The sequence below is a fragment of the Pleuronectes platessa genome, chromosome 17 (genome assembly GCF_947347685.1).
Source record: "Pleuronectes platessa chromosome 17, fPlePla1.1, whole genome shotgun sequence".
Classification (NCBI taxonomy): domain Eukaryota; kingdom Metazoa; phylum Chordata; class Actinopteri; order Pleuronectiformes; family Pleuronectidae; genus Pleuronectes; species Pleuronectes platessa.
This window is the reverse complement of record NC_070642.1, coordinates 10355154-10381572: the sequence shown is the minus strand read 5'-3', so window position 1 is coordinate 10381572 and position 26419 is coordinate 10355154. Positions and strand designations below refer to the sequence as shown.

The 26419-nt window shown below is 41.1% G+C and overlaps 1 protein-coding gene across 1 annotated transcript; it reads right to left on the bottom strand.

Annotated features, from left to right (window-relative positions):
* Window positions 1-505: 505 nt before the first annotated feature.
* On the bottom strand, window positions 506-15216 carry evlb (Enah/Vasp-like b). The gene is made up of 12 exons (XM_053445381.1): window positions 15052-15216; window positions 13850-14027; window positions 7648-7714; window positions 5199-5266; window positions 4826-5073; window positions 4621-4718; window positions 4393-4429; window positions 3038-3089; window positions 2307-2364; window positions 2157-2214; window positions 1878-1935; window positions 506-1388 (listed from the first exon to the last, which is right to left on the bottom strand). The coding sequence occupies exons 1-12, from the start codon at window positions 15184-15186 to the stop codon at window positions 1351-1353; spliced, it is 1095 nt and encodes a 364-aa protein (XP_053301356.1). The 5' UTR covers window positions 15187-15216; the 3' UTR covers window positions 506-1350.
* Window positions 15217-26419: the final 11203 nt, after the last annotated feature.

Here is a 26419-nt window from a genome sequence, read left to right as displayed (position 1 = left end):
GTTTGGCTTTTTTGAAAACTAATTGTTCTTACTTTATTCTTGTTGTTCAGGGTTTGTACCCTCATGGTTGGATGCACTTAGTGTAAGTCGCGTTGGATAAAGCGTAGGCTAAATGAATGTAATATTATGTAATACTTGCATGCCAATTTAGTCCAACAGCCTCCTCCACTGTGTGCCACACTTTAATAGCACAATACGGTTTCACAGAAGCAGCTCAGATTTTTCACACTTCTCTGGGCGGCACCGGCTGTAATTTATGTCTCATATTCAACAAAAACTGCTTTTTGTGTTAAAATGAAAAAAGTGAAAATAAAAGGTGTCAGACAGGATTCAAAATAGCACCCAGACAACACAAAAGGACTGAGATGGCCTCATTTATCTGAGACATTGTTCACAGTTTTATTTAAATTCTTTAAACTCGTCTTTTCTGTTGTTGTCAAACCAGGAAGCACTTTGTCATAAAAGGAGAGAATAAAATGAACAATACTTCACCATATCCTTGCAGCCAATAAACATTTTATTAACAACATGATCACAAATACTCTGGTGTATTATTTCATTTTTTATACGATTGCAATATCCAAAGAAGTTTATCCCACCCTTGGTTTCAGGTCTGAGACTGTTTTTTTCTGCCATACATAGCTGTGTTGGCCAAAAGGATAAAAAACATTATTTTTAAATGTTCTGGGAATAATGATAAGAAATACATTTATTGGATGTGATCGCAAGTGTATTTAAAACAAAAACCAAATGAAAAGAACCAATATAAAATACAAAAGGATGACGTAAAATGATGTGCAATGATAATTATCAACATTATTGTTACTATCATATTCTCATTATCATTTCCTCATTGTTACCATTGTACTCACTAAACTACTACTACTCATATTAACATGACATAGACAATCATATAAATGATAGCAATAATAATGAAAATGATAGTAATAATAAAAAAAAGTTTAAAACAAACCTGTGAAAAACAAACAGAAGACAAATAAAATCATATACATTTTATTATATTTCCTTTGGGCCGAGGACAGAGGGGCGGAGATGGGCTGACAGACGGACAGAAAATGTTTATAAATCGGAGGAATCAGTGCGAGAGTGTGCCCCATTCACATCTTTGTCTCCAAACACACAAACCAAATGTTACACAGACACGCCTGAGGTGTTAGATCAACGTCGCTGCATTGCTTCAACACCACAGCTGAACAGGGTGAGTGGATGTCACAGTTTGGGCCTTCGTCCCTGACTTCTTCTCCTCCTCCTCCTCCTCAGGGCCACAGCAGCTGTTGCAGGGGCAAGGGTTCGAAAAGGTTGTTCGTGTCGGGGAGCAGCTCCAAGACATTATGTCGTACTAATTCGACTGAGTTCATGTCTAATGGCTGGAAAGAGAAAAAACATAGGAACACGTTTAGTTCGACTGTTCAGGTTCTGATGCTGATGTGACAAGTGAGAGATAATATAAAGAACATGAAACAGCTTTGGAAATAGATGTATCATAAACTGTGCATGTGACCCTTCTTTAGCACACAGGTCAACAATGTCATTAATAATTTGATATGGAATTATTTAATGAATCTATAAAGTTATTTATATTGTTCATATCGGTGAGAGTTGATCAATTATGTCTGTAGCCATGCGTTGCTGCAGGCTGATGTGTAAAAGGTTTTCATGATATCACAGCATTCAGTTTTCTGGGATTCTAGTGCAACCCAGTGGTCACATCTCTACATAACGACCAAACTCCCACCATCCCACTGGGTAGATTTCCTATCAAACAGTCACTAGTGTTTGTTGAAGAAAGACAAATATTACTTCATTTTCATTGATTAACCCGGTTTCTGTCTGTTTAAAGACAAAGTGAAACGTACCATCGATGATTTCCTCCTTTACTTTGTGCAATTCACGGAACACCTCTTCCAAGATTTCCTGGTGAAGCAAGAACAGATGACGTGTTCATGGTACATCTCATAAAGATACTAAGAATAGAAATCCTTGTACACAGAGAGAGCAAATGTTAAAAGCAAAAGAGATTTTTCAAATCCAAATCATTTCTTGGGATCCGATTTTTCGAGAGCAAAGGCAACACTGTTAAAAACAGCCAAACGTCATGGGAGTTAAATACATTTTTTGGCTAAGTGTTTTTTTACCTGTTTCATTCTATCGAGGTCTGCGTCTGTGTCACTGCCACTCCCCACGGGCCGTACCCTGAATAATAATACAAAAATGACTCTTTGTTAGATTCACTGCTGCTGCTAATGCTGTGCTTCACAGGCGTATCCAACACTTCCAGCTCTCACCTTGAGACCATGGACCTGTCTGCAGAGTTGGCTCGGTCCCACGGCTTCTTTGCACCATCTAGATGTTAAAGGAGCAGGACGATTAGATGTCATAACCAGCAGGGAATTACAAACAGCAGAACCTCACATAGACATTACCATCATATCATCAGTACTATTACCATCATTTTGCCACTGCACCTTATTTACCTATTTATCTTGTGTTTCTGTTTTTTATTCTTTCTACCTCAATATTTTTCTTTTCTTTATTCTATTGTATTGTATTTTATTGTATTCAAATATACCGGCTGCTATGACGATTTAATTTCCCTTCGGGGATGAATAAAGTAATCTATCTATCTATCTATCTATCTAGACATTAGGGTGGAACGAAGTGAAGCATGTGTAGAGTACGTGCAATCATATTTACATCATGGCTGATTTGGATGTCTGACTCTGCTCTTGATAGAGACATTGGTGTCTAGATGCATGTAACAATGTGGAAGCCTAATTGACTTGTTTAGCAACGTGTGGCACAAGGAAAAATTTACTCTCACTAATAATTACACGGAGGACCATCATCCCTCTTAATACACTGATACAGAGCAGAACAATCCAATTAAGGCTGCCTGCTGTGTGACTGTCTGCAAGTGAATCTTTAATTTTGAACATGTCGGACTTTACTGACAGAAGATGCTCAAACCACTCGCATTAGATAACACAAAACACTTCATGGCTTTAGTTTTCCTCACCTGTGGCGTTCTGTCCACCCCGGGTGTTGGGTGACGGACAATTTGGATCATCCTGAAGAAAGACACAGGTATCAATAAACATCACGGCCTCATCCTCATTATGGACACTGTTATTTCTTCTTAATAAGGTTACTTTGGATTACAAACAAAGCTTCTCCTCCTCCTCCCTCTTCATCCCATTAATTAGTCTCATCAATACTTCCCTCGAGTCTTTGTGCTTCATCGTTTCAGATCCAGGATCGCGGCTGCGGCCACATCATGGATCGTGGTGGCAGCTGATCGTGGATTATGATCGCAACTTTGAACTCTTTTAATCTTATTTTTGTGTCTAATCTTGTGTCAAAGGAGGACTAACAAAGTAAGAACATCATAGTATGATGCAACGCATTTTACTGCACATATGACAATAAAATGGTTGCAGCGTATCATCCGTTTTGCTGAGAAGGTGATCGGCTGCAATCTGCCATCTCTACAGGACCTGTTTGCCTCGAGGACCCTGAGGCGTGCAGGTAAGATTGTGGCTGATCCTTCCCACCCGAGTCACAAATTCTTTGAGGTTCTTCCCTCGGGCAGGACCAAAACCGCCTGCCACAAGACCAGCTTCTTCCCGGCTGCAGTTGGCATTATCAACAAGGCCAGGGACCCCCACCTGACTCTGACCTTTATTCTGCCCCCACACCTCAAGGATGTGTTAAATTAACACATTATATTATATTATATTTTATTGCATTACATTGCATATTGCAATCTGACACTGTTCACTGTCTTGCATCTTGCATTTCCCTTTTTACTTCACTGATTATATCTTTTATCTATTGTATATATTTTATTTAGATATGTTTATGTCTAAATAAATGTTACTTTGTATAAATATTAGAAAAAGGGAGTAAATAAGAAGTAAATAGTGAGTAAATATATATTGTTTCTTTTTATTGCTTTTCTTATGTGTGTTGTATTTATTGTGTTTTATGTTTGTATGTTTCTATGTTCATTGTATGCACCAATAACCAGAGCAAATTCCTTGTAGGTGTAAACCTACTTGGCAATAAATACTTTCTGATTCTTATTTTTCCCACTTGCCAAAAAAAGCTCTTTTCTTTTATCTGATTCTGCAGTCACTTTTGCCTCATTGCACTTTTACTAAGCCTGTGCGTCTATATTTTTAATCCCTATGCAAATGACATAAATTAAGATACAGCCAAAGTGGCAGTGGCATCATTATCACACTCATCTAATCACTACCGACATTATCACAATCCCTAACTCAGTCATCATCCTAATTACCACAATAAATCAGACAGCGAGCATAAGCAGCGTGAATCACAAATCCTCACTGTTCTCAGTCATCCACTCACGTTTTGGCTGTCCTCCGGCTTCTCTGAGGCTGCTTTCCTTCTGGGGAAAGAAGAAACCTCAAGTCAGAACGAGGCTGAATACAGGCTTGTCAATAGTTTTAACTGATGCAATAATAATAATCACTAATAGATGCTGAACCACACATTGATTAAACAATTAAGTGGGCAATTATTGTCCAATATGCCTTCGGGATATCGATTGTTGTTTTCTCACAACATTACTCTGACCTTCGTGCCAACAGAGCGTTCATCTCCTCCATCAGTCCTCCGCTGCTTCCACTCGTTCTGTTGGCATCGTTTTTGGCGCTTGAGGAGCTGTCCTCAGGCTGAGGAGGCGAGAGGAGAGGTAGTACACATGTCAGTCACGTTTGGTAGAAATAAAACACTAATAATCGGAGTCATCAGAAGCCACAAGGATAAATCAGAGTCTCACTCTTTGAACGCGACGCAGTTTGGCTCCAGCGATCATCGCGGCGAGTCCCGTCTGCCCAGGCGACTCATCTCCGTAACCCCCATCGCCCATGGGTAGTGGCGGTGGGAGAGGAGGCTGGGGTGCCCCCGCTGAGGGTGGTGGGGGTCCCGGCGGTGGCGGAGGGGGAGGAGGGCCGCCCATGTTCATTGGGGGAGGTACTACTGGTGGGGCCACAGAGAGCACAGCAGGGTGGCCTTGGAAAGGAGAACCTGGAGGGAGAGTGAGACAAAAACAAAACAATTTATATGTACTATAACTGCCCTCCACACATAAAACATATTTTACAGTCAACAACTATTTCACTATATAAATGCCAGTTGACTTATGTAAGTACCTGAGTTGGAGGTCCGTCGCTCCCGCTCCAAGTGCGCCTGAATCTGCTGCTGCTGCTCCATCATCTGCCTACAGGGACGGGAAGGAAACACACACTCGGTCCATTAATATAGCAAACTTCACGTCTTATCTGTGATTCTGTCATTTTTATCGGCCTAAAGGAACAGTTCATCCGACACTCTCACTCTTGCGACCAGAGAAATCAACCGACCAGTTGTGCACCAGCTACAGATAGATGGATCTATGGAGTGACAGAAAGACAGACAGACAGACAGACAGATACAGTAGATAGATAGATAGATAGTAAGATAGATAGATAGATAGATAGCAAGATAGATAGCAAGATAGATAGATAGATAGATAGATAGATAGATAGATAGATAGATAGATAGATTAGGCAGAGAAATGGATAACTATGATACGTCCTTGTCTTGGAGTTGCAACTAAACTAAGTTGTTTTTTAAGGCAACTTTATTTTCCAAGGTCTCATCATTTTGTGGGATGATGTGGGATGATTTTCTGTCACGTTGCGGCAGGCAGCTTTGATATGAGCCGTTTGTAGACTCAACATGACTTGAAGTCAGTGACTATAGTCTACACATTTCGGATGATGTTTTGACATCGCTGCGCAGCTTCCACTTCAACGTTACAGCTCCGAGTAAAACGTCTTTCCTCTCGTCTATCCAAACCCGCTCCCTTCTTCATCTGCCTCCACCTCACTGCTGCCGTAGAACATCTCATCCCTGTGTTTGATGCCATATGTATGTCACCACTCAGGAGAGGGAGAGAGGGAGAGGGAGAGAGAGAGAGAGAGAGAGAGAGAGAGAGAGAGAGAGAGAGAGAAAGAGACAGCTCATGGCGAGGAAGCGGAATTTTCCAGCTGTGTGTTGAAGTGCTGAGACAGCAACCTGGTCGACGTGACAGCGGTGCACCCAGCGGGAGTGCTGCTGCTGAGTTATACTTCCTCGCTACCACTGGAGAGAGCTCAGTCAAATTAATTTGCATCTGCTGACACACACGCACACACACACACACACACACACACACACACACACACACACACACACACACACACACACACACACACACACACACACACACACACACACACACACACACATAAGCACACAATCTCCCCTCGAAATCACCACTGTAATCCTTTGTGCCCGAGGTACAGTTTAGCAGACATGGGATCAGATAGAGCTGTAACTCCCATTATATTTGTTCTCTTAAGCCCTGGCATTTGGTATTTGGATGAACCAATGGGCAGAGATGAAACAGGTTTAAAAACGGCAACAAAGACCTAGTTGTGTCTAAGTGTGTGTCTGAAGAGGAAAAGAAGAACAGTAGCCACAGTGGAACAAATGAACGCTTGCTTAGTAAACCATGGAAACTGCCTCGAGCAGCATTTTTAATACTACTCCATTATCCATTATTTTGGGATTCTTCAATCTGCTACTACAATACAGAATAAAAAGAGCCTTCTTGTGTTTGAGAGTTTTGTTTTTTTAAAGCTCACTGCCTGAGTTATTGCTGTGATGGTATATTAAAGGGGAGGAGAGGGATGAAAGAGGAATAGGAATAGAAGTCAATACTCTCTCTCTCTCTCTCTCTCTCTCTGTGTGACAGGTTGCTAGACACATAGGAGTGGACCATCAAAACTAATCCTAACCAGCCTAACACATGCTGTTCAGATTGAGTTCACTTGCAGTTCATTCACTGGTTTGGAGATAAGTCAGTAAAATGTCCTCAGATACCTGAGCTGAAATAAGAGAAACCTCAGCAGTAAACATTTTTGGGAGAAGCCAGCAAATGTCACAGCTCTAAATATAGAAGAGGATCATTTATCTCCTTAAAAAATTCAGTCGTTGCAGTGTCACTGTGGACGGCTCCTATGCTTTTGTCACCTCCAGGACTCCACTCCTAAAAACCTTTAGTCTGGACCACCTCTTGTTGTGGGTGTTGGAGTCCCACACGAAAGAACGGTAATGTTTTGCCACAGTGAATTTTGGTGATCTCACACAAGAGATTTCTGTCTTTGTGCATTTGTCAGTGGTTAAAAATGAACAGGGCTCATTTGGATAATGGTAAAGTCCCAGAAATGAACATTTCAGGAAAAATTTTGTAAGTGTCTGGGATATGGAATGAACTAAAAAATCTAAGTAAACGACAAATACATTTTCGACAAAGATGGCTCCTTATGTTTTAGGAAGTCCAACTGATGTTTGTTCAAGGGTTAATTATTCTAGAAAACTGGGAAAAACGTTTTCATGATTGACAGCTGAGACTGACTCACGATTGGTGAAGTACTGACTCACGATTTGTGAAGAATTGAAAACGCGTCATCCATATTCCTGTGCAGTATATGTTCCATAAACATATTAGATGTTTAAATTCGCAGCTGTTAGCCAACAAGTTTGCCCTATGAGTTCTCAGTGGATATGCTTTACCTCGCTCTCTGAACTTCCATCTCATCTGAAGTCGGCCCATTCTGGACTTGGCGCTGAACAGCTGGACCTAAAGAAGAATAAGAGTGAAGAGTGAAAACAGAGTAAGAACAGGCGACAGATAAAGTGAAGTGGACCGCAACAATCCATCATGGGCTTTATATGGTTAATTAGAATTTGTGCCAGTCAAAACAATTCACGCCCCAATGACAGGGAATTAAACAGCAGTTAATGATGAAGTCCTCCTTTCTTCAGTAATGTGGAATGAAAAGCACATTGAGCCCTCACTCTAGGTAAATGAACATAAATTAATTTGTTCCGCTTTTACTGTCATGGGCAAGAAGAACATGATCCGGTGTCGCGGCACAACACTGCGGTGCTAAGCCCTGCCGTCACACTGCTCTTCTGTTACCCACAATGCTCTATTAGGGATACATGATGCTCCATTTGATTCTCAATATTATCTGAAAAGACTATACCCGTCACACACACGTGTACACGCACCGTTGACTGGGTATCGATGTCTTTTAACATATTTTATTTAGCTAAATGTCAAAGTGAGTGCAAACACACACTCGAAAATACTGCATTGTCGCTCCTGCTTTTATCAAAATCAACGAGGACTACTTTGAGTTAAATGACCTGAGGTCACTTGATCTATGTCAATCACAGAAGAGGACCCTCAAAATCAAGAATGTGTGACTCTCTCCAGCACCCCCCCCCCTCCCCTCTTGTTTATGATGTTACACAAGCTACAAGGCTTTTGCAGTGTAATCCGTTTAGTACCACGAGTGAGGCCTCGCAGATGCAGAGCCAGATAGGGAGCGTAATTAATTTAAGACACGACAAGATGAGGACAAAAGGACATCATGATCAGGGAGAGCAATCAAATGGGAGTGGATCATCAGTTTTCACATCACTGAACTCCTCTGGGACAACACTAATCTTCATTGTTCCTCCTGAGAACGACTTCAGGTTCAGAATTTACACTTGTATCTTGGCATCGGTCTGTTTCGGTAATTGATAAATATATTGATGTGCTAAACCTTTCCAGAAGTTACAGGAACAAAGACGCAGTGAAAATACTTTTATTTTGTTAATTTATGATTTCTCCCCAATGAGGATTGTTGTAGAGGGTAAAAACACAAAAGTACTTGTGTCCTCCAAAGAAAGTGTAACCGTCCCGTCTAATGAAACTTGTCCCGTACATTACAGTTTTATAGCTCTACACAGTCGGGCCCTTTTCAGGGTCAATACTCACTGGTGGTTCTCTCCACTGCTCACATCTCTAATGGAAGTGAATCTGAGCCAATGGTGGTAATGGCTGCCATTGATCAAGTTACAGATATCCCAATATAATATAAGACTACAAAAGATCTTAATCATGCCTACTATCAGATACCACACAAACACACAGGCAAGCACGAACACACACACACACACACACACACACACACACACACACACACACACACACACACACACACACAAAGACACACAGTTGCACAAAGGGCTGAAAATAAGAATTATGATGATTATGAGTGATCCTTCAAATTATTGCTTTCGGGTCTAATTTCAACCTAATAAAAATTTACAAATGAAAAGTGTACAAATGAACTTGCATAAAGTTTTTATGTCAATATGTTCTTCTTCATTTGGTTTATTGGTGGGTGACAAGCAACGTCAAGGTGCATTCCCACCATCTAATTGTGTTCTTCTTCTTCTGTGCTCGGGGCACTGGCCAAAGGGGTCAGCTTTAATGTCATTGCCTTTTTCTTCTTCTTTGTTCAGTGTATTTGTAGGTGACAATCATCTACTTTGTTTTTTTTCCTTTATGACAATCATCTTCTTCTTCTTCTTCTTCTTCTTCTTCTTCTTCTTCTTCTTCTTCTTTTTCTTCTTTTTCTTCTTCTTCTTCTATTCAGTTTATTGGCAGGTGGCCACCAACGTCAAGGTGCATTACCGCCATCTACTGGATTATCTTCCTCATTTTATGTCAATGCATTTACTGTGTCATATTTTATACTTTATAGACTCATTTGATTCAAAGGAGGTTTTCCGCATTTTTTTAATTCGCAGTTTTACCATTGTACTCTAAACATGGGTTTTGTCCATATTGGTTCTGGCATCTATTTAGCAGACTTTATTCAAAACCACGTATATAAAGTATATTGCATGTTGGTCATTTCTGTCATTAGGTCAAACATCATCCTCCTGTAGGTCAGGTCTTTTCTTTCTCTGTTCCCTTACAGCTTATACTATTACTCTTATGACATTTATTGGCTTCTGTAGTAAATTGACCAAAGTCAGATTTTTGGTTTAGAACAATAGATATTTGATCTTGAAGGACACAGTCTGAGATAATTAATTTAATCCATACAATTTCAAGAAACCTGGAAAGTAGGCATCAAAAAGAGAGAGTAACAGCAATTATATCTACAGCAGACTATGTTTTGACTCTACAATTTCCCTTTTACAAAACTACAGGTAGCATTACAAATTGTGGAGTAGCTGACAGCAAGAGGAGAGGCAACATCTAGCTTTGCTTTTTAAAAACTTAAACAATGTAGATATAAACTTTATCCTGTCAGACCTTCAAAACTTGGGATTGGATCTCAGGATGCACTGAAAAAGCATTTTGGATCACTCAGGACAGATGTTAATGCCAGATCTGAATGGATTCATATAAATAAGTTCGGTACGTTTAAAAATAGCAGTTTATATAATGCATTAATAATACCTTAAATAATACTTTTCATTTATACGCGTAGAAAAGTACAGTGCTTTAACTTGTGTTATAAGCAGCAAAAAAAGGATGAAGTTGGCTTAATTTACGTTTATCATTGTTCTGTAATTTTTGAGTAATAGTTTTACTATAACAGCATCCGATGGCCAAGAAACTGTCCAATTAGTGAGTCACACACTTCTAGGAATGGACACACACACACACAAACACAAACACACACACACACACACACACACACACACACACACACACACACACACACACACACACAAATGATAGCTGTCACACAGAGGTTCAAACACAGACACACAGAGCTTTACTACCTACATGACATGCTGAAGAAGAGGAACCGGCTGTAGCAGACACAGAGGCACTGGCAGACCCACTCCCCGCTGACCATCTCTCGCCTTCAGCTACTTTGCCTCCTCCTCCTCTTCCTCACCCCCCATCACTTCCCTCTCTCTCTCCTCACCTGCATTTCTCCCCTCCTCCACCCAGCCACTGTATCATCTGTCATCTTCTTGTAATCCACACCTCCCGGCAGCGGCAGCAGCAGCAGCAGCAGCAGCGAGCGGCTCTGGTTAATGTTTCAAAAGGTCGTGTTTGTCTGTAGGCTGTGCGGCCTAATGCAACTCACTCACACGCACACACTGCAGCGAGCTCATCCTAATGTATCCCTGTGTTGGACTGAGCATCACATATGCAGATTTTATATTGAATATAAAATGAACAGTCAACTACTCATCCCAGGTTCAAGAATGACATTTAACCTGCTGTGAAGAATTATGATCGAAGCTCCAGAATTGCAAACTTGTGGTGACATTGGTGACAACTTCGAAAATCAATCTCACTTCATAATTTTTGTTTTCAATGACTCAATCAAATGTCAGGCTTTGACCTCCTTGCCACTAGAGGGTGTAGGCACACATGCTTAGAGAGCGAGTCACATTCTGATCTTTGCTTTACAAGGTGTTAAAGTGTCTTATCTCACCAGCTGGAGCACAAGTTAAATTTGTTGCATTGTGGGAGAGTGAAAATAGGAAGACAACACATCCACCATCTCTCATTCAGCCACCCTTGGAAGCTGCTATTCATGCAAAGTGTGTGTGATAGTGGTGGGATAATGTTACCTTCCATGCAGCTCAGGCCACTATTGTGTTTTGGCAAGCTGGCAACATTGAGGAGTTTAGTCTGTGTGAGTGTCAAGTGTGTGTATGCCTCTCTTGTGTGTTTGTGCACTTGTGTTTGGCGTATGTCACTCGAGCCTCTTTGTTCCCCGTCCCCGTGTTTTTAGAGAGATGAAAAGATCTGCTCTCTAGCACAGCACCCAGGGGAGATCGTCTCAATGACTCACTCTAATTAAGAGGCTTGAGGGGACGGCAGGGGGAGACACACACACACACACACACACATACACACCCACACACTGCTGGAGTTATGACAGGCAAGCTGAGTCTCTAATTCTCTCACTCTCCAGTTCATATTCAATGTCTGCCCATTTTAAACACACGTATGCAGACACACACTTATATACACACAGAGCGCAACACTGCCACACATCCATTATTAACACAACCTGTCTTTTTCTGCAACGACATGTCAAAAGTCGACAAAAGACTGCAGCTATTCTTAGATGTGATTGGCTGCAGCAGTACCCCGTTATCTATTTTTAATAACCCTCTGACGACATATGTCACAGTAGAAAGGCTTTGCTGACGCTCTGTAGGTGAGAATCTGTCATCGTTTAGGATTTGCTGAGGACGCTGTGTCATGACTTATAACCCCAAGTGTCCAGTAGAGGGGACTAGGTGTCAAAATGAAGCTGAACTATATTCATACTCCGATCTGATCTGATACCCAAAGACAACTGAGAGGTCACAGGAAATGAAGGGAAGAGAGAGAAGAGGGACGAAAAAAGCAACAAAGATTCTCAACAAATGAATTTTTCAAACTACAGGATCCTATTCATATTTGATGAGGATTTAAGCTTTCAAATAATTTCAATAACTAATGATAAACCTCATTTATATAGAACCTTTCAAAACATTGTTACAAGGAACTTTTAAATGGCTGTGGCTCCGGTGGTGGAGTGGGTTGTCCACTAACCAAAAAATCAGCAGTTCAATCCATGTCTCCTGAAGTGTCTTCAGGCAAGATACTGAACCTAAGACTGCCTCTGACAGCTGTGCCAGCAGTGTGTGAGTGATGTGCGATGCTGCACATAGATGCATTGTGGGAATGTGTGTGTGAATGGGTGAAAAAACTGTACTGTAAAGTGCTTTAAGAGGTTATCAAGACTAGAAGTGCTATATAAAGGAAGCCCATTAAATAATTAAAATGTGAGGGCAAACAATAGGAAACAGTTAAACGCAATCTGAGGTTCACACAGCAATAGAGAACAAATACAAAAAATTTTGCAGATGAGAAAAAAGTAAAAACTAGATAATGATTAAAAGCTAAAATGAAATAAATATGTAAATTAGTGAGCCACCTAGAAAAATGACTAATTTCATGTTCAAAATCATTCTACTTGTCACATGATCCTCAGCGTCAAGAGCTCTGTAGAATTTTATTTTTAATCCTGAAGTACCTGGACACTACAACAAAATCTGTCCATGCTTTGCTGCAGCGTTTCTATAATGAAGTTATGTAAGACATCATGTTTGAATTGGGCTTCAGCTGGCTGATCATGTACCTATTCCACTGATCAATTTCCGTTTCAGTGCCACACACATTATTTCTTATTCGCCAAGTGGAAATTATACAACCTGAGTTTCTTTATGGTTCTAGTCATCAGAGTAGAATCATTCAAAATGCAATATATCTATGTCATCAAGGCATGAGGGAAGGAGGAAATTGTTAATGCTACACTGTGAGACATGACGTGTGACCAGGGGCCTAATGCATTCAAAGATTTCACTGCATTACTGATATGGATCATATTAATATCTGGCTTCATTTATAAACCATCGCATGAACTGCCATCTCTTACAGTAATTTGACAAGTTGCTATTTCAGAGAAAGGTTCCTTTTCAGTGTTTTCACACAAACCAGGTCTCCTGTCTGAAATAGGACTTTCATGAGAGTCTAAACACTTCATCTGCTTTCCAAGCTGTGTCGTGTGCCATGTTTAGTGACTTGAGTTTAGACTGCAAATCATAGCTGTGAGCTGATCTGTTCCTCTAGAAGAAAGGAGCCAAGGCTAGGGTCGTAAATGGTTAATAATGAGTGTGTGTGTGTGTGTGTGTGTGTGTGTGTGTCTGTGTGTGTGTGTGTGTGTGTGTGTGTGTGTGTGTGTGTGTGTGTGTGTGTGTGCGTGCACCTCCTTAAATAAGGAAATTGTCCATAATGGCTTCCTGAGCATTTTTCCATATGTACTCATTTTAAATTGGTGTATGTATATGTCTGTGTGTGTGTGTGTGTGTGTGTGTGTGTGTGATGCCCTGAGGGAACACTCACCTCCATCCTGAGCACTGAGGACGTTGAGGGCAAAGAGCATGGCGTTGGAGAAGGTGGTGGCCTCCTCTTTGCTGGCGAAATTGAGGCCGTAGACCTGTCTGGCATCGCGCCACTGGTGGAAGGTCGGGGTGGCCTGGTTGTACTTGAGCCCCTTAACTATGGAGTAGTTGATTACCACCTGAGGGAGAGGAAGAGGGGGGGGGGGGGGGGGGTAGAGAGGAAGAGCTGCAGTTAGTTTCGTAAAGGAAGAATGCAAACACATTTATCACAGTGGGGCGTTGATGATTTTTCTCAAGTCTCACTGTAAGGATATAAAGCAAAGCATTTTTTCACCATCATCCAAATATATGGATTTATCACAGGTTTTATGTGTTTTAAATCTTGAGTTGTTATATGTGACAAAAAACAATGTATGTTACTCTACATGGGTACAAGTACAAATTGAAACAAACAGTAAATGTTGCCGCTGCCTTATTTTGGAATTGAAATAATCACTTACTTTCCTTTTTCTGACAATTTTAAGGATTTGTACACAAATCTGTAATCTTAACTATAGTGTAAAGTATGTATTACATGTAAATGAATATGATCATTAACTGTATTGGAATTTTTCTTGAGGGTCCTTGAGGTGCAAAAGTTTCCTTTAAATGTGGAATTCTGTTATGTTGAATAATCCAACATCAAATTCACTCTAAATATATGTTAATTAGATTTTACCTTTGTATGGTTATTAGTATTATTTATTATCTTTATAGTTTTTATCGTGTCTGTGTCTGAACTACGTGTGTTTTATCACGGCACACATAGACACACACATGTCAGAGCTGAGAGCTAATGAGACACTGCTTTTATAGAGTGACAGACGGGAAGCAAATTCCAGTCAAGTCACATCGAAGACGGATTAGCGCTACTAAAGACCTTTAATGAAACACCAAGGCTAACTCACACACACAAACACACACGTACACACACACTCAAACAAACTTACACACACTATTTTCTCCTATTAAACGTCCATTCAGTGAAGACTACTGCAGTATTATTTTCATGCGTGTCACTCACACACAATAAGGGTCTAAAACAGCGTGAATGTTCTGTGTGTGCAGCACACGTTTCATTCACTCTGTCTCCAGTGAATGAAACTAGTAACACCCCAATCGTCACTTTCCTCACACGACAGCCCGTGTGTCACGACCAGTTACCTGCTGGTCCTGCAGCTTGACGCCCACCACTCTGAACGTGTTGTTGGCAGTGTTGTGGTAGATGTTGATGCGGCTGAATCCCTGCTGTCCAGGCTTTATGGGCACCCACTTCTTACTGGTGTCATCGTAGACCATGACAGAGGCCCGCGCCTGGCAGATACTCTGCTCACTGTGAATGAAAGTAGCACAGAGAAGAGAGAAAGTTAATTATAGACAGACTGTGAAACAGCAGATTCAAGGGAACCCCACTCCAGGTTATTCTTATAGTGTCAGACACCATCAAATTATAACAGACAGTTTCCCACAAGACAAATAAAGTAAACCAGGCAACAACATTCTCTGATTAATATTAATGATCATTTTCATTTAACAGTAATTATATTTGTCTGAGGAAGTAAATGAGACAATTACAGTGAACAGGGCAACAACTCAGTCGTCTAATCCTGGGTTACACTAATAGTGTAATCCAAATGTAATCAAGTGCTTGCCGAGCATCTGTTGGTGTTAATGAGAGGCGATCATAATGTGTGTGTGTGTTTGTGTGTGTGTGTGTGTGTTTCCCCCAGTGTTGGGTCTGGGTCTGCCTGCTTGTCCATCTGAATGTGTAATCATGGGTCACTGAGGCTGCAACTCTCTCACTTTCCCTCACTGTAACACACAAACACGCACACACACAGTCGTTTTGTGTACTTTACCATGTGTGTTACAGACATAAGGGGCTACGCAGACTCTGCAGAGTTAAGGGGCAAATAGAAAACCAAGGTGCAAGTATATGAGGGATGAGGAGGAAAAACACAAGGGAGGAAGAGCGATAAAAAAAAAAAATTGACTTGCAAATGAGATTAACAAGACGAGTCCCATCTGTGTCTTTGCCTCTTTGCCAAGCAAAAAATTAGTGGATCAAACCCTGGGGCCAAGCAAAAGAGCTGCGTCAGGCAGGGAAAGGAAAAAGATGGGGGGGGGGGGGGCTTTTAGATGCAGCACAGGGTGCAGGGAGAAGGCAAAGCATCATACTTGAAGACAAAGATGACATTTGAGGGATTCTGCAGAGGTAATAGTTACAGATTTATGGAAATATGTTTGTTGGCTTACTGGGGGAAAGAAGAAAGGCACAGCTCTCACATCTGTAGACTAAATTCACAGCTGGAGGATTGCTTAGCTTAGCATCAATGGTGAAAGCAGGGGAAAACATCTAAACTGGACAATAGAGATAAAATAGGGGCATTGACATCTGAATAAAACGTATTGACAATCATTGGATGGGGTGTCATGAAATACAGACATTCAGGTCTCACTCAGGATGGATTGTCGTAATTTTGGTGATCCTCCAACCACAGATGTACTTGTTTGCAAATCTTGCATGCAGGACTGATGCTAACACACATCAGTCCCGGGGGCCGCATGCTTTGGAGGCTGCATTTGAAAAGCAATTGCATCACAGCAGCACAACCATGTGCAATTTATGCGATTGACAAAAGGCTGTCCTTCCATTCCTAAGCAACACAGGATACAACCGCTGGAACCTTCTGGGGCTCCCCTATCCCAGGATTCATTGCATCCTGGTGAAGAAGCTTACGAGCTAGCAATGCGGTTGGCTGGGCTGCAGTAAGTGCAACTGCTAAAAGTAGCTAGCAATGCAATGGGAAGTGCTGGACAAGCTAGCGACACAAATGGAAGTTCCCTGAAGACCAATGTGTCTCATTTCGGTTCGGCCTTCGCAAACTACTCAGAGTACGGAGGCTAACTCCTTGCAATAAAGTGAATATGCCAATTTTCCAAGAATTCAGTTCACTCATATTTAGCATTTTGTAATTTCGCTATGGGACAAACACGCCTATTCTGTTATAGAACTTATTACAGGCCTAAAGAATACGGAAAGCGTGTCTCACCAACACCAGGCTGACATAGGAATAAAATAAATAATGCCAGCTTGACTGTGAAAGCAGCTGGAACTTGTAAAACCATGTTTCAAAATAACACAACAAAGGAAAAGAAAAGCTCCACATATCACCCTGCTGACTGCGTATTAAGCCAAGAGGTATAAATAACTTTCTCTCCGCCAAGTTATCTTAAATTCGATGCTTTGATGTGCACACACTTGAAATCAACTCGAGAAGCGGAAGGGCAACTGTGTGTTTAATTTATTTTCTCTAACTTGTCGACGCTGTTAATTTTTAAAAAGCAGTTCTTGGCTACCAGCTGAAAATGGCATCAAGGGCCCAGAAGCATGAATAAATGAGGTCCTTGTGCTAAAAGAGATGTGAGCAGGAGGGGGGGGGGGGGAAAGGAGGATACAGGGAGAAGGAGATGGAGGAGAGGAGAGAGAGAGAGAAGGACAGAGAGAGAGAGGAGCTGAGACAACAAGAAAACAGAAAGTTTCTCTGACTGACAGTTGTAGGACGCACAAAAAATACACACTCATACATGCACATATACACAGCAGTAGTGTAGATCGCTCCAAGCCACACCCGTTAAAAAATTAACAATCCCTCTGCCGCGCATGAATAAATCAGCTGCTTCTGGATTTACCTTGACAGCGCACACTCATGCAGACACATATGCAAGAGCAGGACGCAGACACACACTTTGAATCCATCATCCTCGGTCTGCACACGACCAGCTGCTGCTACGCTAAATTCGAGCTGACAGAAATCTCGGAAAGCGGCTCAGCAATACTCTCCTCTGGTTCACCTCTGCAGAAACGGTCCAATCACAGAGCAGGATGATTGATGCAGGGCAATCGTGTACAAGAGTAAGAAAGGTGCTCGCTCACCATTAAAGCTCGGCCTGTGCTGTTCCGACTGGACTCTCAAACTGTTCAGGATCAATGATAATCTAATTTCTTTGAACAACACAACCTAACCTTCACAGTGCAGACAATGATGGCTACACTCAGAACACAAACAGTGAATGGAGCAGCATGCCGGAGAAATGCATGGTGGGAGTGTGCAAACAATGGCTGCAGCTCCTCTCCCGGACTTTGATATTCAGCTTTGCAACTGCTGACAGTGATGAGCAGAAACAGAATGTGAACAGAGGAGAAAAGTTTCACTCTGTGACTACTCGTCTCAAAGAACACACCCACCATTTAAATGCAACTATGGGGGTTTCACAATCTAAACAATAAAAAAAGAAATTTGTTTGATGATATCGTGAAGCAGTGTGGGATCATGGAAATGTAATATTTTACTTATTCACGTAAACTTTTTTCACGTTATGACAGTTAATAGTCGTGATCCATTACGAGTGACCGATACAAACGGTGAAGGTAAATATCAGCTGACTGGCTAACTGTGTGTTTTTCCTTTTTCATATGTTTCTAGCAGAAGAGGGCAAAGGCGTTAGTTAAGCAGATATGACGAAGTTAAAAGGCGACCAAAATGAAACATCCCATTACCTTGTTTGATTTTGTTGGAATCATTTTGGATAATTTAAGTACACAACTCAATCGATTGTATAACATAAATCTGGGCCTAGTCCTTTTTAGACACTTTAATGAAGAATTGTTGCATTTAATATCTTTAGAGAAAGTTCAAAATCAAAGATGACATCTCCAGTGTCTTGTAAAGCCAAATTTTTGCTTAAAATACTTCATAACATCGTCAAATTCAAAGAAGAATTTTTTTACGTTTGCTTTTCAGCACGAGACTAGTTAAGTTAATAGGTTAACTGTGTCCAGGGTCAGACTAATGAGGGTTGGTAAATAAACATATGAATTATTCATCCACTCTGCGGGATGTTTGCATGGTTGAAAATTATTTTGTTAAAATGCATTTTTTTTAATGTCAGGCTCATCTCAAAATGCACAAAACCAAGAAACACACACTGTTAACACACAGCAAACGCATTAAGTTGTTCTTCGGGTCGTTTCGGGGTTAATAAGATGCTGTTTTCCTCTCTCTCTCACAAAATAAGACATGTTTCTTTCCCCACATTTCAAAGTCTGCATCGCACAGGTCAGATGGAGGCATATCGAAAAGCATCTCACATTTCCGTCATCTCTCATGAGTCTGCTCCCACCTGGAGCAGTCACATTCATTCACGTCTAACTAGCAGTTCTCGCCTCTATTTCTGGTGCCAAACTTCCTGCCTCCTTGCACTAAATTTACTCTTCTCGCTTCGCTCCTCTGATCCGAGATGAACGGCGCAACCGCGAGTTGTCATAGGAGAGGGAAGCGCTTTCCGACTCACAAGGGGAGTACATTTAGAAAAAAGAAATCCACATACACACTCAGAGGAAAAGAGAAATACACACATGACAAAACCCTGAAGCATGAAACATAATTAGCCCTTTGATCCTCTCCTCTGCTGCCGAACTGCCAAAAACAGACAGAGGTGGAGTTTAAATTTAGTACAATAAGTGCTTGGTAATGGAGACTGCAGCTGAAAATTCTCACGCATTTCCACTTCATTGCTCTGGTGTCAATTGGTTTTCTGTCTGGGAAACATGAAGTACTCATCTATTAAGAATGTAATTGAAAACATGAGGGGATCATTGACTTTGCAACAGTTTTCTATGAATCAGCACCAGCCACAAGGCAAGTCAGTTAGTCAGGAGCTAAAAACCTTAATATCAGTCGCTCTGAGTCACTTATGAGCCTTCGCTGAGGTACAAAGGAAATGTTGTCATGTATGTATGTGCTAGTTCCTCTGTGGGCGAACACACTGCCTGTCAGTGTGCGTACTGCGTTTTCATGTGTCAGTCCTGGTCCTTCTCTTACACTAATCTGTGCTGTCAGCTGGCCTTGTATATGTCTCGGCCTGCGTCCTCGCAGAAGGCAGGCTGCAGCTCCACCACCCTGCAGACATCACAACATCAAAGCTATTGTGCTGCTCCACTTTCTGGGGCCTCGCAGCTCAAGGCGGCGGTGCGCTAACAACAAAGAAGAAGACTCTGCCCGAAATAGACACACACATGCATTGCCGCATGAAAATCTGGGTACATTCACAGTATAGATTCATCCAGTTTGGGTGAATGAAGAATGCATCCGTAACCCAAACATATGCCCCAGGGTCAAAATGTATTAGCATAAAAGTTGGCCGTAGGACAAACTGGTATTCAACGAGTCAACATAGCTGATTACATGATCACATTGTAATGTGATCACATTGTCTATTGTTGCTGTGTCTAGCATGTGCATTCTTCCTTAAGCTGCAAGCCTGGAAGTCACATCATTGTTTCTGCAAAAATGTTGTAGCTGCATAAAGCAACACACTTTGTGCCTGTGAATCTTTTGATACCGTGAAACCACAGAAACCATCCGTTGTGTGAGTGATGCTGCAGTGTTTCACCTTTCATCTATGGGTTATCATATTGATCAAACACAAACACAAACAGGAGACTTTACAGTCCATGCAAATAGAAATATGTCTTAGGCTTGACAGTGCTGAAGTAAGAAGCCTAATTGTGGATTTAAGGACCTCCAAAAGGAAAAGTTTTGTTGCCTTTGGATTTCTATAGCAAATCTCAAAACAAAGCTTATAAAAGCAATAAGAATAATGGGAAAAATCCACTACAATTGTTTTGATAGGAACCCAAGTTAGCATAAACCGATGTTTGGGGATCAATCCAGCAGAAAACTTGCAAGCTTAGGAACAAAGCTGTCTCCAGCTGCAAAAACCAACACCAATGTTAACTCTAGCTTCTATCTCTATCAGTTCTTTGCTTCAAACGTGTTTAGCATTGTAGCCAGCTAGCCCCGACAAGGTTGGTCAAGTTGTCGCTTGCCCATTGCAGGTCACTGTAGTGCCCAGTCTGCCTTGAAGAAGTAATGCTGCTCAGAAGACACATTATAACCTCTTGCATAGTGAATGATACACTGGCTGGAGTTCTTGATAAGTGACCATAACCACTACAGACACCTATAGTACATTTAAATACGCCTTAACATGGAATATACAAAGAAGTGAGTTCTGATCAAATAACATGATTCATAGCTGCAATGATTTCAGGATCAAACGAAGATTCAATCAGGAAGAAACTCAATATTAAGGACATACAAATATTTTTTGTATGTGAATGTAAGCAACTAAACTGGCGAACAATATTATCTCTAAATGGAACATTTCCAGTGGGCAGCAGTGACAGTCATAAGGAGATCAACATTTCCTGAACTGATTTGATGGATTAATGTGACCAGTGATGCTGCTGAATCCAGAACAAGAGGTTAATACAAACCTCCGGATGCCACAGCACCACCAACACAGAGGGATAGACAAGAAACATGGAAATCACAGCAACACAGAGCTGTGGTTCACTCTTGAAGAAAGATGTAAGAGACATATTCAATTAAATATTAAGAACGAAATCTTAACATATTATGGTCAAGCCCAAAAAAATTGTAACGAAACCCAACAGTGGATCTAGCAGTTTGGTGAAAAACGAGATAAAGAAGGATGCCAGGCTGTATATATATGTAGAAAATATAGATACATCAGTCAGGTTCTAATATATATGTTTATTGTAACTGTTGACATTATTCAAGATCATTCCAGTCCTTTATCAGATATTGTTTAGCTTATCAGAAATAAAGTGTGTGTCTGTATCTGCGAGAGTTGAAAGGGTGAGAGTTAGATCCATGGTGAAGAAATTGGTTCACACACAAACTTTTGCTTCATTTGCAAACCAAATATCGGATTCTCCTCGGAGATTTATTGCTTCTCATTTGCATAGATAACAGTCCCGTTCTCTTAGCCTCAATACAGACACTACACAACAGCGGCGACCTTGAGACAACACCATCAAATCCATTACTAACTCTACTAACAGGCTCAACTGTCCTGTCTGCAGAGTACAAGTCTCAGTCATTCATACTCAGCCCTCATGTTGCATTCACCAGTTTTTAGATGTTGGTCCCTTCAGGCCAATGACGAGCCAGAAAATGACTACAGGATTTGACAACACTCAGCCCATTTGTCCATCACTGTTGCCGATTCACTGTTTACATAGAGGTAGTAGGGATATAACCAGTAGAAATGTAAGAAGAGAAGTGTGCATGGATCACAGAAAGTCTCTTTGTATCCCGCAGCCAGCTGCATGGAGAGAACAGCCAAATCCCGAGAGTGAGCTGGCAGAACAATTCACCACAAACTGTTTTTGTCTAACTCCTTTACAAAATGCTCTCTGTTTTCCTAGACGGGAACAAAATTATGGAGAATCTTCAGCCTTCAAACTGGCCAAAAATGATGCACAATGAAACGTCTTGTATATGCACGCAGCAGTGTGTGTGTGTGTGCGTGTGCGTGTGCGTTTCTGCACGTGAAAGCCTCATCTGCATGAAACATCAAAGCTGCATGAATCAGAAAGAACAGCTGACAGCTTAAACATTTATAAGCATGCCGGGTTAAAGCTACATTAGAAATGAGCCTCGGCTAAACCACAGCTTTTTAATAGGAAATGGGATAAAAATTAGCTAAATCTCCACTGTAACAGAGCCACAGAGGTCAGCTGACATAATGAGGAGCCACTTTGGTTAAATGGCTTTATTTTACTTTAGGAAACACAGCTTCATGTGGAACAGGAGCTTTTTGGATGTCGTCCGTGTTTGCTCTGCAAAAAATGACACGATGCTCGTTCCCCTCAAACTTTGTAAAATGATCAAAAGGTTTCCACATGCAAATGTATTCTCTGTGTATGAAAAACTTGACAACACTGAGACTCCACTGGAAGCTGTAGCACTCAACAGCAAGGCTTTGAACAGATTTTGACGAAACCACAATAAAGTATCGTATGTCCTAATATGTTAAAAATGTTTTTCATCATTATACAAAATCCCAAAAGCCAAATGGTGCAGGGGAAGCAAATAGAACAACAGAAGACAATATAATGAAACTCAGGGCTCTGTAGAGACTTATTAGCTTTGTCGTTTACCAGAGTCATAGCATGTTAGATGTAGGCATCTACAACACAACTAGCTCTGTGAATAGTTGGTTAGGACTTGTTCATAGAGCAACTCTCACATATTTTGAAACGAGTGAGCATTATATGACTGCTTTATGTTTAAGTAGCATTGGGCCATATTTACACATTATTAATGAAATAATCTAATATGAACACATGGATACAATAGTTCATCCCCCAGCTGATCACCTCAAGCAAGTCCTCATAATGCAAGTAATTCAATTTTAAGGTGAAGACATGTTTTAAGGTGGTTAGGCAAGTAATACTAGTAACTATGGCTAAGGTCAGTGTAAGTCTGCAGGAAATCGATGCAATTAAAAGCAATGTCCTCTGAAATCGTGCAGACTTGACTGTGACTGTGACTGGGTGTGTGCATGTGTGTGTGTGCATGTGTGTGTGTGTGTGTGTGTGTGTGTGTGTGTGTGTGTGTGTGTGTGTGTGTGTGTGTGTGTGTGTGCATGTTTTATCCCGTGGTATAAATCACTGTGCGTACAGAGTGGGAGAATGTTTATGCACATATCTGTGAAGAATGGTCTGGAAGAAGGTAAACTCTCAGGCTGACTTGCAGTCTAGTTACATAAGCAGCTTCTTGCTTATTTGAGGTTCTGGTGGTGAAGGGGGGACATGGAAAAAAAATGAAGTGGGAGACTAAAAAGACTAGGACGAGAGAAAAACGGCCCTGCACTGACAGAAGGCTTTTAAACAGCCTGCCTGCCGGCTCTAATACAAACACAGTTATAAAACAACCCAAACTGCTCAACTTGAAAGGAAACGTCCCAAAATAACTAACTTTGGCTAAATGAGGTTACAAGTTTAAAATGTGAGGACACTGCAGTCACTCTATCTGTGTCTCTGCAAATGTTAGAGTTGTGAACAGAGGATTTTGTGACTCAACGAAGAAGATGTTTCATGGGAAAGCTTAACTGTGACTCAGTAATAGTGTTATTGTGAAATATGACACTACATATTAGAGCCAGAATAGAACAGCGTTTTTTTAAACTTTTAATCATGTCTCTCTGGCCCAATTTCTGCAGACTGTTGTGCAAGTTAATCAAACTCTAGTCAAATTGTGCGATGCTTTAGACCAGTGGCACATAAGGACATAAGAACTGTCTAAAAAACATGTTAAGAGAGTCTGAGATTGAGAGTTACGTTAGTATTAGTCTCTAGAGGAGATGTGATATGTAAGATATCTAGACCCCAGAATTTTCATCAAGTGCCACTATGCAGTGACACTTTATATCTGTAAAGTACTTTGGTTTCTGAGGAAATGCAAACAGGTATAATGACAGAGACCAGTTAACCAGTATTAGGTCAACTTAAATGGGGGGGGGGGGGGAATCGAGAATCAGGTTATAATACTATGAGAATAAGTTGTCCTTGCTGGTTATTTCTTAAATTACGTAACTTTCTGAGATTCTTCTCTATTCTGACAGTATTCTTTCTATTCTGTCAGTGTTTGTTAGAAGCACTGATATATAAATAGTTCAATATGTGCAAATTCACATAATCTTTTCAATGATGATCAATTGTTTTTGTTTGGGTTTTCTTCAGCACCAAAGCTTGTGAATTTTAGGCAATTTATACTGAAATCACAGAGCTTCCTTCAAGCACTTCCCAGCTAATCCACCATTCAAAGACAGAGTTGGAAGATTCATCCATTTATAAACCCACTGTATTCCAACCCAGCATTACAAAAAATACTTTTGCAGTTCATATTTATTTGATACAATATTAATCTTGGTATTTATTTTTGATGCTGTACACTGAAATCTGTCACAAGAATAATTCAAAGCCATGCAAATCAAAGTGTGTGCCTGCATATGTGTGTGTGTGTGTGCGTGTGTGCGTGTGTGTGTGTGCTTGCACTTCAGTGTACTCAACTTTTGTGTATTTGAGTGTATGCCAGAGCCTGGAGACCCTGCAGAGAAGGTGCATCGACACACACACACACACACACACACACACGCTTCTAGACTCTGCTGAGACCACGCAAGAGCACGCTAATCTGTTGGCATGACAACTGGACTGGAATATTCGCTTGGCCTAGAAAATATGGCTGTGAAGAAAAGATGAATGAGCAGTGAATGAGAAATAAATAAAAAACAGTTGCACAAGTCTTCAGACAGTCTGTTCCTTAATTACAGACTCCACTGTCTCTGCAGTAATACCACACAAAGTCCTGTCTCATCCTCTGACATCAAAAGACTGTCTCACCAAGCTGCAACCGCGTATTAACACGGGCTTACGCATCCACATAAGAGTGTGAGAGTCAGTGCATGTGCTGCCATGAGATGCTGTATGAGTTCTAACCTCTCCACTCGCCTTGAAGGCAGACACCGAAGATTCTGCAGACCGTGAAGCATATTCATAACTATTTGCTCTGTCTACTGTTGGTCTGCTTCAGGGGGTTTGTTGTTCTTTTTTTCAAACCAATTATAAAGCCTTGACGTTGCAGGTCAGAAACCTCATTTTGGTCTCATACAACACATCTGGATTCAGGGTTTAATTCCAGCTGAAAGCCGGTGAAGTGAGTGCAAGGGATGAGGTGTCGGTTACTGCTGCTCCGCATGACGGCATAAAGCATTTAAGAGTTTCCTCAACTCCGAGCGCTAATGCAGTGCCTGGAAAAGCAGCACAGCGGTGGGGGGGGGGGGGGGCCTCGCTGGGGAGAGCTGGATCAAAAGGTTGAGATGAGGGAGGCGCTCTCCACTTTTGTGTTTGGCTAATACCTGCCTGCACTATAGAGCTCAACAGCGTGGTTCCAGAAATGAAAAGCCCATTCAATTTTTTTAATAGAGATTCTGATTGACAGCCATGATATTGTTAGCATCCATGGTAGACTTACCACAAGCTACAGGGTGGATGCTATTGTAGAGGCCACAAGTTTGAATGATATCAACTGTGTTTGAAGAAACATGTGTTTTCTTCGCAAGGTCAAAGAGAAATACTGCATTACCCACAATCCTCAGGTGCAATAGCAATGCCTCTGTTTGGTGGAGCTCGCTGTTGACCTTGACATGTTTACCACAACTGTTAAATCCTGTCAGCTACAATCAGATGGTTCAGCGTTACATTACTTTTACCACAGAGCAATGATTTTCCTTTCTAAGCCCAATGAGATCAGATCAGTGGACAAATTTAAGAAGAAACGAGCAAGAAGGAATTTTTTGAAAAAAACGATTCTTAGTTTTTTCACTCTTAAAATAATGATGTACTGTCTTGTACCACTGAAGGATTGAAAAGTAAATTAAGAAAAATAGATTGGCATCAGAACCAGAGTCATTCTAAAAGTCAAAACCTAGTCCAGAGATAAAGAGAGAAAGTTCAAGTTGTGAGATATGAGGCAGGACTTTAATTGTTTACTGTGCTCAGAAAAAAATAAAAATTGTCAGGTGAATATTTGTGGTGCAAAAGGTCTATATGAGAGTCAAGCTTACTTTGGATGGTCTAAACTCCCATCAGTTA